Genomic DNA, 15,509 nt, shown 5'->3' with positions numbered 1-15,509 from the left:
TGGCGAGCGCACGCACCCAACAGCGAAAACCTCTCCAAAAAAAAAAATAATAAGTTCTTACAGAACCTGACTCATACCTTGCTATGGTTTGACTATGTCCCCTCCTAAATTCATGCATTTAAATTCAGTTGTGGTGGAATTAAGAAGGTGAAAACTTGATCCTATTATGGTGCTGAAAGGAAGGGTATCGGGAGAAGACTGGTTCTAGATAAGGCCATCAGGATGGGGCCCTCATGACTGACTCCTGGTAGCTTTGTAAGAGCAGTCACACAGGCTCTTGCTGTGCTCATGCACTCTTGCCATGTGATGCCCTGTGCTATGTCAGGACTCTGCAGAATGCCCACCAATTAGAAGCCCCCTACCAAATGTAGTCCCTTGACCTTGGGACCTCAAAACCTGTAAGCTAAGTAAACCTCTACGCTGAAATTACCAAGTGTGGAATTTAGTTGTTATCAAGAGAAAGTGGACCGGGAACCAGCAGTTAGCATAATGGCTAAGTAGCTGGACTCCCAGGTAGTCGACCGCGGTTCACGTCCCAGACCCGGTGGCTTAAAACTCACGCCGGGCGCGTTTGCGTGTGTGCTCAAGATCCCAAGAAGAGAATGGAAGAGAAGGGATTGCAGCGTGACCATCCGCCCCTGGGGGGTGATTTCTCACTTGCTGTCTCTATGTCTCTCTCTGTCTGTCTGTCTGGCGAGTGCCCTATAGCGAAAACCTCTCCAAAAAAAAAAAAAAGAAAGAGAAAGTGGACCAAAAGATGCTTCTCTTACAGTCTGCCTCATAATGTTATAACTGCCTAATTTATTTTGAGTACTGTACCTAGCAATATCACCCAACCCATATCCTCTAGATTTCTGCTGAATAACCAAAATCAGAGACTTGACCCAAAATGGCTCATACAGCTAGAAGTTATGATAAATATTCCTGAAGACGCTGACCAAATTTTTATCATCAGATTATAAACATATCCCATGATTCTAGTACTCTTAAGGCCCAAGATGAACTGTTTATGCTCAAGTCATTATTTTACAAGGGCAGTAAGGAGCTTCAAAGAGAGGAGGAGGAGATCTTACCTCGAGGGAAAATCCCTGGGTCCATGAAGGTGGCCATGCTGAAGTTGGCCAGCACAAAGAGAAACACAATCGCATTGTAGATGGGCACATAGAGGCTTAGACCCGGACACCTGTACAGAAAAGAAAGAGAATGGGGGGCAACCTTTAACACTTTTTTTTTTTGGAGAGGTTTTTGCTATAGGGTGCGTGCACTCGCCAGACAAGAGAGAGACAGAAAGCGAGAAATCACCCCCCAAGAGGGGATGGTCACGCCGCAATCCCTTCTCCTCCATTCTCCTTTCGGGATCTTGGGCACACACGCACACGCGCCCAGCGTGAACTTTAAGCCACCGGGTCCGGGACACGAACCGCGGTCGACTACATGGGCGTCCAGCAACATAGCCATTACGTTAACTGCTGGTCCCTACCTTTAACACTTTGAACACCAACCAACCACACTCACAAAAGTCTACAAAGATTCAGTCCCCCACATCTATAGATAAAACAGGTGGTTTGTCTTTCCCAAACTAATTATTATCTCTATTCTTCCCATCAAGTGAGCCTAGTTCTCTGTGGAATTGCCCTCTTTGGTTGGGGATGAGGACTGTGAGCGTGAGTGTCTGTGTCTTTGTGTGTTTATTAGATGAGATTTTGCTATGTCATGATCGTCATTTTAGATCAAAGTACAAGACTCAAAATTTCTCTTAACCCCTTGCTCTAGGTCTGTGTTCTTCAGATTTATTCTTTCCTTGTGAATCTTTCTACATGTTTTGGAATCTGTCCTTATTTCTTTTCTAACCAGACACTGGAACTAGGGACTGACTATGTAACTGACACCAGCTATATTTCCTTCTCTGGAGAGGAGGCTTCTGGATCCCAGCCATGTCCCACTGACCTACACATCTGCATGAGATGTTACCTGCCTCTCTGGCTCCTTGTCCTTCCCAGCTGACCTTGAGCCATTCTCAACTGACTAAAGCTTCTTCACCACATCAGATATTCCTTTATTCAACTAGAGGCTCATTTTCTAAGGTTGTGAAATTTAGAAAAACATACAAATAAGGAGATACTAAGACACATAACTACTTAATGACTAAAAATGAAGCAGAGGAATCAGGAAGGAAAGAAGAGGATATCAGACCAAGAAAGCCCTAAATTCTGTAGGAAAAAACAAAAACTGGCCAAATATATCCAGTATTCCACAATGTTCAAATCAAAAGACATTCTTGAGGTAACTTTTCTGGGAAGAAAGAGTGCTTTAATCCCGAATTAAACTCAATTCCTTTAAGGATATAAGTCTAAGAAGGAACACTCCAAGAGTTCTTCCTTTCTCTGCTGATTTCCTGGGAAGTGCATGTTTCAGAAGAACATCTGATGTGTAGCTTGCCTTGTCAGTAGTATCAAAAGCCCTCTCCTCCTGTCTCAGCTCCGGGAAAACTTCCCACTACAAGACAGCAGCTAAATACCCTAATCTGCTTTGTGGCTGAGAACTTAATCTCCAGAATTAGGACAGCATCTGTCCTTGTCCCGTTTATCTGGAGCAGTTGGAAGGAAAGGAAGAGCTCAATGAAGGAAAGGAAGAAGGGCTAGGAGAACAAGAAGGCATTTGATTCAGGAGAATTAATCCATAGCAATCCTAGATTCTCTTAAGGTGATCTGTCTCCATCATAACAAAACCACAGCCCCTCAACAGCCCTTCAAGACAGTTCAGAGGAACTCATCTCCTAAATGCGATACACATAAACTGAAACAGTCACAAAGCACTCTCACCACCACCCTCTATTTATTCAAATTCCATTCAGTCATTAATTTTTATATATATATATAAAGTCAGTATCTTTCTTTTTTTTTTTTTTTTGAGAGGTTTTTGCTATAGGGCACATGTGCTCACCAGAAAGAAAGAGAGAGAGACAGAAAGCGAGAAATCACCCCCCGGGGGGATGGCCATACTGCAATCCTTTCTCCTCCATTCTCCTCTCAGGATCTTGGGCACACAAACACACATGCGCCCAGCATGAGTTTAAGCCACCAGGTCCAGGTCCGGGACTCGAACCGCAGTCGAGAACATGGGAGTCCAGTGACATAGGCATTATGCTAACTGCTGGTCTCATAAAGTCAATATCTTACCATGTAGCAGGTATCTTAAATAGCATCAATTAACTCTTTGCTTCTCTTCCTCAGTTAGCAGAGGGTTATCTTCAAAAAGTTCATGGAAAATATATAGTATGAAAAAAACTGCATGCATTTTAACATTTTTACACCAAAATACACATTTAACTCCATTTTTCCACAAACTTTTGAAGTCACCATGTACATAATGTAGGGACAAACTAATGAAGCCAGAGCAAGCAAGGGCACCAATTTCAGACAAAACAGACCTCCAGTCACCGTTCTACACTATCATCAGATAAACTCCCTTGTGGAAGAGTCCTTATTCAGCCCCACCCCAAAGCCTAACCTCCTAGGTTCCTTAGGAGGGAGGGAGAGAAACTGAAAACCAGTCATCCAGGTCAGAGCCCCTCCCTGGTACTTAAGTTGTCTCTTCAATTTCCGCCTGGGAAAGAGAAAGGGTGACTCACTTGGTTCCTACTGCCTAGGAAGATAATTAAAAAGAAAGAAAAAAAATAATAATCCTTAGAACTCTGAAATGTCCATTAATTAAAGCTTCATTCTTAGAACTGGGCACTGCATGGCTACTATAGCCTCTTGAGCTTCTGGAATAAATAAGTAAGGTGACCTCCATTCCTGGGGGAAACAAAGATGAAAAAGAACAAGATGACAGCCGGCTGGTAGGCGGGGGGTGTCAATCTTTCTGATCCCACTCTTCATTTCCAAACAAAACAACTCACCCAACCCAACTTCTTGGGTATCTTGCCATCCTATCCCTACACCATGAACTTTATCTCCACAACCTTCCTGATCATCAACACTTCCCAGACTAAGTGTGTAATCTTCGAGTTCAATATTTGTTGCCAAAATAGTCTGCCCCCCATAGCATAATCTAGAAATGATGCAAATAACTCAATTTCATGGGCAGTATTTGCTCCTAGACTCAGAGACCCACTGTTCCAACTTTAGCACTCCAGCTGAGGGAACACCCCCAGGAGAGGCATGTATGAGCAGAGCTTGGCTTGAGGAGAGGCTTTCTGTTGCTATGGTACTTTGCCAGATTCCTAGGTGACCACTCCACGTGGCCTGTCTGAATCTTGCCTCTAATGGAAGAAGATGAGGCCAGAGCTGAGGTGAGGAGCTGTTGGGGCTTGTCTTCAACCCATGGCAATAATCATAGAGCTCCAAAACCTTAGGGAGTGGCGGCAGCCTAGAAGGCTGGCTGAGTCATTGATGGGACTCCCAGACCTGTACCAGCCCAGGTAGAACAGGTTCTTCTGCCCACCCATTCAGTACTCCTATTTTCAAGGCCAAATAAAAGTATGAGAGTGGGTTTCAATAACCACACTCCCGAAACTCTGTCTTCTGGCCCTCTCTAACACTTCTGATTATTAAAAAAAAAAAAAAAGAGAGAAAGAAAGGAAAAGAAAAAGAAAAAAAGATTGAGTTCCTGGAAAGAAAAACAAAGTAGGAGTCAAAGTTTCAGATTTTAATCCTACCTCAATTAATACTCTGCTTAGAAAATACACAGGAAACTCCAGGCTTGTTACTTCAACTACACAATATAAATAAATATGAATGAGGGAGAATATATGAAAAGATTAAAAGAAATTCCTCTTAATCGAGCTGACTTAATACTGAACAGTCACTGGATAGAAGATGTAAGACAACATTATTAAGTATCACCATCATCATCAATTACCATTCCAGCTCCACCTCCATCCTTAGTTCCACTTCCCCTATCTGTGGTACTAGGGATTCAAGGCCACTTAAAACAGAGAACTGGGACCAGTAGTGGGATTAATGGCTATGTCGCTGGACTCCCATGTAGCCGACCACGGTTAAAGTCCCGGACCCAGTGGCTTAAACTCATACCGGGCACATATGCGTGCGTGCCCAAGATCCTGAGAGGAGAATAGAGGAGAAGGGATTGCCACACGGCCATCACCCCTGGGGGGTGATTTTTCGCTTTCCATCTGTCTGTCTGTCTTTCTGGTGAGTACACATGCCCTATAGGAAAAACTTCTCAAAACAAAACAAAACAAACCAGAGGACTAAGCTCAAGAAGGCCTATACATTCCACTCATGCCTAGCATATTGCTTGAGCACATGACTATTGTTGCTTGAAGATGAGAGAAGGTTAGAATAAATGTCCTACTTCCTGCCCTTGAGAATCTTCATTTAGGATTGTTTTCAAGATTCCACAGGGAAAAAAGTCCTTATTGGTAAACTGAATTAGTAAATTTCTTTTCTTTTTTCTTTGCCTATAGGGGACATGCGCTCGCCAGAAAGACAGAGAGAGACAGAGACAGAAAGCGAGAAACCACCACCCCCGGAGGGGATGGCCACACCACAATCCCTTCTCCTCCATTCTCTTCTAGGGATCTTAGGCACGCATGCACACATGCGCAGCATGAGTTCAAGCCACCAGGTCCGAGACTCGAACCAAAGTCGACTATATGCGAGTCCATTGACATAGTCATTAAGCCAACAGATGGTCCCTTGGTAAATTTCTTGAAAACACTCGTGTTGGGCTATCCCTGTGACCCTGTGGTTAAGGGAGCTGTATCTCACATGGTTGTGTGTTTTGAATCCCAGTCCTGGCAACTTAAAAAACATGTGGGGCACTTGTGTCCTGACAAAATCCTGACAGAATGGAGAAATACAGGAAAAGATACTGCAGCATGACCACATTCCACTGAGGGGTGCTTTCTTCTTTCCGTTCTCTCTGTTTCTCTCTGTCAAGCATATGCTCCTTGAAAAAAATTTTAAATATAGTAAAAATTTAAAAAATAAAATTGTGGTGACCCTGTAACCCAGACTTTATGCACCTGAAAACTAGATATAGGTCCTGGTACTTATTCCTGGCTGACAGAACAATGTGGGAGAAAAAAAACAGGAGAACCACTGCTCAATTAATGCCCTGAATCACGAGTCTGCTCCCACTCAAATCAGGTGCTGGCACCTCTGCAGTAATGGAGGGAAAAAAAAAAAAAAAGACCAGAGAGAAAGCCACTAAATTGCCAAACTCTTGGCAGGTAAAAGAGGTGGAAGGGGCCGGAGGCAGAAACTGATGGATCAGAGAAAGAAAAGATCATTACAGGGGCCAGCAGGTGGCATGGTGGTTGAGGTACTAGACTCCCACATTGTCAACAAGGGTTTGAGTCCCAGACCTGGCAGTTTGCTTTCTCACTTCCCCTCTACTCTGGTTCCATTAAAAAGTAACAATAACAGGGGCAGGCAGGTGGTGTGATGGTTAAAGACACTGGATTCCCACACAGCTGACTGTGGTTCGAGTTCCAGACCTGGCAACCTGCTTTCTCGCTTTCTCTTTCACTGTCTCTCTGCGATCAAATTCAAAAAGTATTATAATGTTTCTCTGCGATCAAATTCAAAAAGTATTATAATAACAAATAGAATTAAATAAATAAATAAATCTCCTTTTTTTTTCGGGTGTGGGGGTTGCTACAGGGCACATGTGCTCACCAGAGAGACAGAGAGAGACAGCGAGAAATCACCCCCCAGGGGAGATGGCCATGCCACAGTCCCTTCTCCATTCTCCTCTTGGGATCTTGGGCAAGCACATATATGTACCTGGCATGAGTTTAAGCCACTGGGTCCAGAGCTTGAACCACAGTCGACTACATGGGAGTTCAGTGACACAGCCATTACGCGAGTGCAGTGACACAGCCATTACGCTAACTGCTGGCCCCAATAAATAATTCTTTTTAAAAAATAGTAATAATAATAAAATTCAGGGACTGGTGGGTGACATGGTGGCTAAAGGTGCTGAACTCCCACATGGTTGACCATAGTTCAAGTCCTGGTCTTAGCGGCTTGCTTTCTCATTTTCTCTCTCTCTCACTCTGTCTCTCGCTAGTCAAATTGAAAAATAATAAACAAACAAATAAATAACTATTTTTAAAAATAGAATTTTTAAAATTAAATAAAGATAGGGAGACTAGCCGGTGGTGTGGTGGTTAAGGCACAGGACACTCCCACATGGCCAATCACAGTTCAAGTCCTGGACCTGGTGGCTTGCTTTCTCACTTTCCCTCTCTTTCTCTGTGTCTTGTTCTGGTCAAATTAAAAAAATAAATGAATGAATAAATTAAATCTTAAAAAAAAATTAAAAAGACTAAATTAAGTCAGTTTACTAAGATCTGAGGACCCAGGTATTCTTTAAATGTAGTCTAGTACCTGTAACCAGAAGAGGAAGGGTTACATTAGCAAACACTCCTTTCCCAAATAGTAAAAACAGATCACCATTCCTATTCATTAGGTAATTAGGAAAGTCATGATGTATTTTTCTGTTTTTCTATGCAAAAATGTGCCATGACTTTCCCAAAGACCCAACAGTTTCAGTACTGGTCAAATTCAGCAAATGAGGGGTAGGTTTTTGGAGAGAAGGCCTCGAATCTCAAGCTTCTCTGCAGCATACGTCACCATTTCTTTGATAACCAAACCCAACTGGTAATTTCTACTCACAGCTTTCCCTTCTTGACAAAGAAACCTGGAGAGTAAACTGTTTCTAATTAACTGAAGCCTACATGCCTCCACTAATTATGTCTGTCAGTTGAAAAGGGACTCTTTCTCCTACTCTCAGTTCTCTACATCCCAAATCCTCATCTGGGGCTCATACTGATGTAAGAACAACAGTCAGTGGTACCCTAATAAAGAGAACAGGATGACAGAGCAGTACAGATTTAAGGCCACCCCACACAGGAGTTGGTTCAAAGTGTGCCTCCCTCCTGCCTCTCCATTTCAAACCATAAATTTTGCCAGGTTGAATATGGTTTTAAACGGGTGCTCTCCGAGTAATTGGACAGTGAAAGGGAGAGAATCTAAGGGGGACCAGTTGAGAACACTGGTGCTCAGCCCAGACATATGCTTATAGAGGAAACACTGTAATAGATGGGGAATAGGTGAGAATTTCAGAAGCCTGAAGAGCTAGGTAACAAAGTAAGATAAAGAGAGTGTTCATGCTTCCACAAGGTGGGCCAAAGAGACCCTAAGGAGAAAAGAAGTTCAGGAACTTGTTCCATGGAACCTAATCCTGGGACTCCAGCTATGATTTAAGACACTTCTAATTTTGGATTGGAGACAGTAGTTCCAAATAGACCCAATGTTGTCTGCCAAAAATATTTTTCATGAGAGACCATGGACTAAGGAGGACCTCTGCTTTACTGGCACCAGGGAATGAAAAAGTAGGTTAAATAGCTTCAACTATCAGTTGAAAAAATGCCTATGTCAGGACAACTCTTTGTGGGTAAACTGGTATAACCAGACAAGCACTTCGATGGTTCCAGATTAAGAAATTAAGAACAAGAGCAGGTTGAAAGTTCAGTCCTTGAATTTCTTAGCTTCTCCAACAGCTTTGTCTCTCAAAGGAAAACAGACCCTTCCCAATTAAGCAGACAGAAGAATGTCAAATCACTCTTGTACATTCCCCTCAACTGCTACAAGGGTATGGTATTATATAAATGTCCCCTGGTTCAAATATTTATTCTACTTACTGGTCATAATAGCAGAAACCAAAACAAGTTCTTACACTGAAGATTTCACCCTTCCTTAGTGATAATTAATGTATAACAAAGGACAAAACACTGAACATGCCAAATTCTAAGCCAAAGAAAAAGATTACCGAGAAAACAGAAGCCAGATTGGAAAGAGCGAAAATGAGGCTGGTCCCATGGCCTGGTGGTTAAGGAAGGTAATCCCACATGGCCGACACAGTTGAATTCCCTGCCACAGAAGCTTGAAAACTACACCAGGCATGTGTGTGTGCACCCAAAATCCCAACAGGATGGAGAAATGGAAGAGAGAAGGGATCGTGGTGAACATGCTTCACTGGGGTGGGGTGCTTTCTCCCTCTCTCTGTACCTGTCTCTCTGGCAAGTGCACATACCCTCTGGCAAAATAAAATAATAAGAAAAGGGCAGGGCTGTCCCTAAATTCTCAAAGGATGAATCAAGTATGTTCAGGCTGCAGAGCTGGGGGCAAAAAAAAAGCTGTATCTTCTATACTTCAGAGAAAAAGTAGAGAAGTAAATGATGGTCACTCCTCAGATAATCATTTATTGTTTTTGTTTAAAAACAACATAGGGGGACCAGCAGTTAGCATAATGGCTATGTTGCTGGACTCCCACGTAGTCGACCGCGGTTCACATCCCGGACCCAGTGGCTTAAAACCCACGCCGGGCGCGTGTGCATGCGTGCCCAAGATCCCGAGAGGAGAATGGAGAAGGGATTGCAGCGTGGCCATCCCCTCTGGGGGGTGATTTCTCGCTTTCTGTCTCTCTGTCTGTCTCTGTCTGTCTGGCGAGCGCATGCACCCTATAGTGAAAAACCTCTCAAAAACAAAAGGAAGGGGCTGGCATGTGACATGGTGAAGGTGCTAGACTCCCACATGGCCAACTGTGGTTTGAGTCCCAGATTCAGCAGCCTGTTTTCTCGCTTTCCCTTTGTCTGTCTGTCTGTCTCTCTCTCTCTCTCGTCAAACTAAAAACAATAATGATAATAAATAAAATTAAATAAATTTTATATAAAACTATATAGGAGGGACCAGTAGATGGCATAATGGTTATTACATTGCTGGACTCGCACGTTGATTGTGGTTCAAGTCCCAGATCTGGTGGCTTAAAACTCACACCAGGCACATGTATATGTATGCCCAAAATCCTGAGAGGAGAATGAAGGAGAAGGGATTACAGCATGGCCATCCCTCCAGGGGATGATTTCTTGCTTTCTGTCTCTTTGTCTCTCCAGTGAGCACACGTGCCCCATGGCAAAAATCTCTTTAAAACAATTTTTTTTCCCTAAAAACTACATAGGAATACATTACTTTGCTGACTCTTCTGGCCAGGCAACTCACATTTTTTTAGAGAGCTTTTTGGCATGTAAAGCACAATTCTGGGGGTTTTCCTTCCTTCCCATATCAGATTTAATTTTTAATAACTGCCTCCACCCAAAAATTCTTGCTTCAAAGAGTCCAAGATGGGGACCAGCAAGTGGCATAGTCAGTGGGGCTCTGGACATCCACATGGATGACCATGGTTTGAGTTCCACACCCGGCAGCTTGCTTTCTCACTTTCTCCCCTTGCTCTATCTCTGTCTCTCTCTGGTCAAATTTAAGAAACAATAATAATGATAAATAAAATTAAAAGTTTTTTTTTTTTTGAAAGAGTAGAAATTCCCTTTGTTCTGTACCATTTCATTTCCTTCTTCTTCCTACAACCTCATATTGCCCTGAATAGCACCTCACAATTAGATTTGAGCCTGACAACAGGAGAGTGAACTTCTCAGATCTAGTGCGCTCTGATCATTCCAAGAGCACTAACTCAATGACTCAACAGTATAAGGCTGACAGGCCCAGTACACGCTCATTTACAAACAGGTAGCAGCAAAAATGCTTACCAGGTAGTCGACAGCTATAACACTGGGGGAAAAGGTGAATCATTCAATCTCATCCAGTAATAAGTACCTGAACAAAGTCTAAAGACCCTAACAAAGAATGCTACAGATCTTAGATCCTAAGTGGGAAATCTTTCTCAACACTACTTTTCCCAACAGGACCAAGGAATAGAAAAACTGCTTTAATTTTCGTCAACAAAAACTAATTTAAAAGAACTCTCTTCCAGGGAACCAGCAGTTAGCGTAATGGCTATGTCGGTGGATTCCCACGTAGTTGACCACCGCGGTTCGACTCCCGGACCAGGTGGCTTAGAACTCACGCTGGGAGAGTGTGTGTGCGTGCTCAAGATCCCAAGAGGAGAATGGAAGAGAAGGGATTGTGGCGTGACCATCCCCCCTGAGGGGTGATTTCTCGCTTTCTGTCTCTATGTCTCTATGTCTCTCTCGGTCTGTCTGGCAAGCACACGTGCCCTATAGCGAAAACCTCTCAAAAAAAAAAAAAAAGAACTCTCTTCCTAAATAAAACTTGTCTATCCCAGTAGCCTTTACTTCAGCTCTGAAAAGAACAGAGAAAACTATCTGATTAACACTAAAAGCCAAAATTATTTCACTGGTATACCTTATACAGCAATTCTAAAATTCTCCAGTACTCTCAGTCTCCACCACCTCAAACCTAAGTTTCAAACATGCTAGGAAAAAGCCATTACTATTTGAAAGCCTTCACTCTAGCCTAGTTATTTTTCTCTCACAGACTCCATAGCTGTGCTGCTTTAGGCCTCTCTGGTGGTTCCTTTCCATTTCCTTCCTAGCTTAGGATCATTTACTGATGGAGCTGGTAATAAAATATGAAGCCAGGACCAGCAAATGGTGTAATGGTTATGTCATTGGACTACTACATAGTCGACTGTGGTTCAAGCCTCGGACCTGGTAACTTAAAACTCACACCAGGCTCATGTGTGTGCATGCCCAAAATCCCAAGAGGAAAATGGAGGAGAAAGGACTGCAGTGTGGCCATCCCCCTGGGAGGTGATTTCTCGCCTTCTGTCTCTGTGTGTCTCTGTCTCTCCAGTGAGCACGTGCACTCTATACAAAAATCTCTTTAAAAAAGAAAAAAAGGAAAAAGAATATAGGAAGCCATCTATGACTCTAAAGGAAAGGAAGAAGACAGAAGATTCAACTGAGTAAAATTCATAACATGGCTGAAAGGATAGGCTTTTTCTAACCTTTCTTAGATATCCCTGGGATTGGGATTTATGTTTCTCAGATATCATGTACTCAGTTATTTAGCTTCTCAAATACCAAAATAGCAAAAAAAGCATTCCCCATCACCTCCCATGCAGTACCCTCCCCCCCAATACCACCACTTGGAGTAAACTCACGTAAAGGCAAAGAAGAGTGTTGTAGCTCCCACTAAGAAGATGGCGGCTGCTGAGACCGGGACATACTTGCTGGGTTTGAATCTCTTTCCAGACTCTGAGGGCATGTTGGAGCTCTGATGGGAGATCTGCCCTGCCGCATAGCCCAGGCCCACACAGCGGCAGAACAGACAAGAAAATGGGATGAGGGAAACAACAGAGAGGAATACAGAAAGAAACCAGGGAAACCGAAAATATTAAATTATCACCCTTCCCCCTCCCAAATAAAACCAAAAGTCAAAAGATCTCAAATGAAAGAAAGCACATGGGAGGGGGAAAGGTGATTTCAAACAGTGAATAACCACCTCCCCAGAACAAGGCAGAAGGGGAGATTAAGAAACACAACTTATACAGTCTAAAAATTTCAGACGAACAGTAGGCTGTACACATGCAAATGATTGCAGGTGGAGAACATGGAGAGTCACTCAGACCAAGGTATAGCTCATGGATGGAAGCGCATCTTCAAAAGAAAAGAAGGGGAGAATATCAGGGTAGGGCAGAAAACTTCAGGCAGGGAAAAATTCTTCTGAGGAGATACTGTAGTACCTCCACAACTATCACACTTCCACAAATGTGAGCACACTGAAGGTGTGTGCTCTATGTATCTACTTTAATCCAAAAACAAATCTGGGGCCCTCTCCAGCTTTAAAAAGAAGCTGTTTTCACTGCAATTCCTGTCCCTTTTTGGCAGTCTTCTCAATGCCACCACTCCCACACCTTGACTTCACCAGGGCTTGTAGTCTGGCAGTGGTAGTTTAATTTGATTTTTCTCTCTCTCTCAGTGGCTACAGCAGGACAACAGCTGTTACAAGAATGAGTTGTAAATCCTTTTCTTTGAAGGGAAAGGAAATAAAGAGAGGGCAAGCTTGTCTTCAATCTCTTTTTTGTTATTCCCAAGCCCTTTAAGGGCTCCGTTTCCTATAGAGTTCATGCAAAACTAAAAGGAAACTTAAAATCCTTAAAGCCATGTTCTTCTCGATGAGCAAAACAAGATGAAAAAACTAACTCCACTTGATGACACTTTAAAAAAATTACTGTGAATGAAAGCAAAGTTCCAAAGGTGTCCCTGTTTCCAGGTTAGACAACGTCTCTGATTTGTCTTCTTCAATTGCGGGCTTTCCAAATGCAGAGTTCAACTGGGTAATGGTGCCTCACCTGGAGAAAAACAAATATTTTTATCAGAAAGTATTTCAGGGCTTTGCTCAAGAACACCAAGGATATAACTCCCTAGACTGCTGTGTTAAACTGTACCTTCGAAAGAAAAAGATTTATTTCTACTTGGCTTACATGTATGTGGGGATACATGAATTGGGATGAAAATGGATTCAGAATCCTTCACTCTCTTAAGTGCTGTTCAGATTGGAGGAGAACATGTTTTGCCTGACCTAAGGTCATCAAAGGGCTAGCTCTTCCACAAGGCTCACCTCACTTGACACAAATGGTCAGTAAGAAATACCAAGAATATAAAAATCTAAAAACAACAAGGGCACAGCAGTGAACAGCAGTCCTAGAATAGAGATTTCTCTTTGAACAAAGAAATGACAATGAAAAAGAGAAAAACACAACCTCAGAATTAGGACACTAAGTCTCATTTCTGTGGGTATGTCTCTTACCCCTCTATGCTTCTCACTTATAACCCTAAAGAGGCAGAAGCAGGATTTTTGCACCCATTGAAGAATTTGAGTAAAAAAATGTTCTGGCACTGAAAGGCAAGATTCTCTCTATAAGAAATGGAGTCTACCAACAGAGTTGGTGCTTTTCTTCTCAATTAGTCCTTCCAATTTGACACTTTTTTATTTCTATACTGGCCCATTAGGAAGTAAACCCAGCTCCACCTAGCCCAATATGATTAAGAGTAACAATTATTTCTGTTGATGATAGTAACAAAATAACACAAGCACCTTGGGTTTTATAGGCTGCTTTTCATCTGATGATCTCAAAGCACTTTACTCACATTATCTGGTGACACAGTCCCTTATCCCACTCCGTAAAATTGAAGGCTAGAGAACGCCTGAGGCAGTTTCACTGAATCACTTGAGCACCCAGGTCCAGAACCCAGGAGTACATATGTCCCTTTGCTGACACAAACCCTTGTTACCTCTTTTATCCACTCCATTACCTACCCGGTAATGATAACTTGGAATGTGCAGACCAAAAATTATACTTAGGTGAGATTTTAAAAAAGAAAACAGTGTTAATCCCTTGAAGCAGTCTAGTATTCCTTAATATCAAAGGCACAGATTAAAACTATCTGATTTTAGGGCCAGCCAGTGGCATGGTGGTTTAAGATAGCGAGATCCCATTAGGCCAACTAGGCAGTTGGAGTACTGGATGCAGAAGCTTCAAAACTACACAGAGTACATATGCATGTGTGCTCAAATTTTCCAAAGGAAAACCTAAGGAGAAAGGGCTGCACTGGGGCCATCCTCCAGGTGGGCTGCTTTCTTACTTTCCCTGTCTCCCTGAGGCAAATGCTCATGCTCTTTAGCAAATTTAAAAAACAATAGATATGGAGACTGAAATACAAACAACCCTGGAATGTACCATTTCCTCTCTCACCTGTGACACAGACAACTAAGGCAACTTCCTTAGATTTAGCTCTCTGAAAACAAGGTTCTAGGGGCCGGCAGGTGGCATGGTGATTAAGATGCTGGATTCCAAGACCAACAGTTAGCGTAATGACTATGTCGCTGGACTCCCACATAGTCGACTGCGGCTTAAACTCACGCCGGGCACTTGTGCGTGCGTGCCCAAGATCCTGAGAGGAGAATGGAGGAGAAGGAATTGCAGCGTGGCCATCACCCCTGGGGGGTGATTTCTCACTTTCTATCTCTCTGTCTCTCTCTGTCTGTCTGGCGAGTGCACGCGCCATAGCTAAAACCTCTCCAAAAAAAAAAAAAGATGCTGAATTCCCACATGCCACATGGCCCACCACAGTTTGAGTCCCAGACCTGGTGGCTTGCTTTCTAACTTGACCCCCCTACCCTGATCAAATTAAAAAAAAAAAAAAGTAATGATGGTAATAAATAAGATTAAGTTAATAATTCTTTGGGGGACCAGCAGGTGGTGTAGTGGTTAAGGGCACTGGACTCCTACTTGGCCAACCATGGTTCGAGTCTTGGACGTGGTGGCTTGCTTTCTCACCTTCCCTCTCTCTATCTCCGTTTCTCTCTGGTCAAATTAAAAATAATAATGTTGTTGATGAATAAAATTAAATAAAATAATTCTTTAAAAAAAATAATAATTCCGGGCTGGCAGATGGCATGGGGGTTAAGGGTGCTGGATTCCACATGACCAACCAGTTTGAGTCGCAGATCTGGCAGCTCACTTCCCCCCCCCCTTTCTCTTGCTCTGTCCCTCTCTGGTCAAATTAAAATAAGTTAATACATAAAGTTAAATAAAATACTTCTCAAAAGAAAAAAATAATTCTCTTTATTTAAAGAGGTTTCTGCCATAGGCACATGCATTCACGAGAGACAGTGAGAAAGAAAATGAGAAACCACCCCCCAAAGGGATGGCCA

General features: G+C 42.8%; 1 protein-coding gene across 2 annotated transcripts in view; it reads right to left on the bottom strand.

The window, feature by feature from the left end:
* Positions 1-13,140, bottom strand: part of ZDHHC5 (zDHHC palmitoyltransferase 5) — a 39,168-nt gene extending 26,028 nt beyond the window's left edge. For both annotated transcript variants that reach the window (XM_006160820.3, XM_006160821.3), the window contains exons 1-2: positions 11,953-13,140; positions 1,074-1,183 (exon numbers count right to left, since the gene is read on the bottom strand). In XM_006160820.3, coding sequence (XP_006160882.1) covers positions 1,074-1,183; positions 11,953-12,056 — 214 coding nt within the window. In that variant the 5' untranslated portion in view covers positions 12,057-13,140. The remainder of the gene's footprint in view (positions 1-1,073; positions 1,184-11,952) is intronic.
* Between the last annotated feature and the right edge of the window lie 2,369 nt (positions 13,141-15,509).

Source organism: Tupaia chinensis, unplaced genomic scaffold (assembly GCF_000334495.1).
Source record: "Tupaia chinensis unplaced genomic scaffold, TupChi_1.0 Scaffold000709_1, whole genome shotgun sequence".
Taxonomy (NCBI): domain Eukaryota; kingdom Metazoa; phylum Chordata; class Mammalia; order Scandentia; family Tupaiidae; genus Tupaia; species Tupaia belangeri.
Note: the sequence above shows the minus strand (reverse complement) of the source record. Positions and strands in the feature narration are given on the sequence as shown.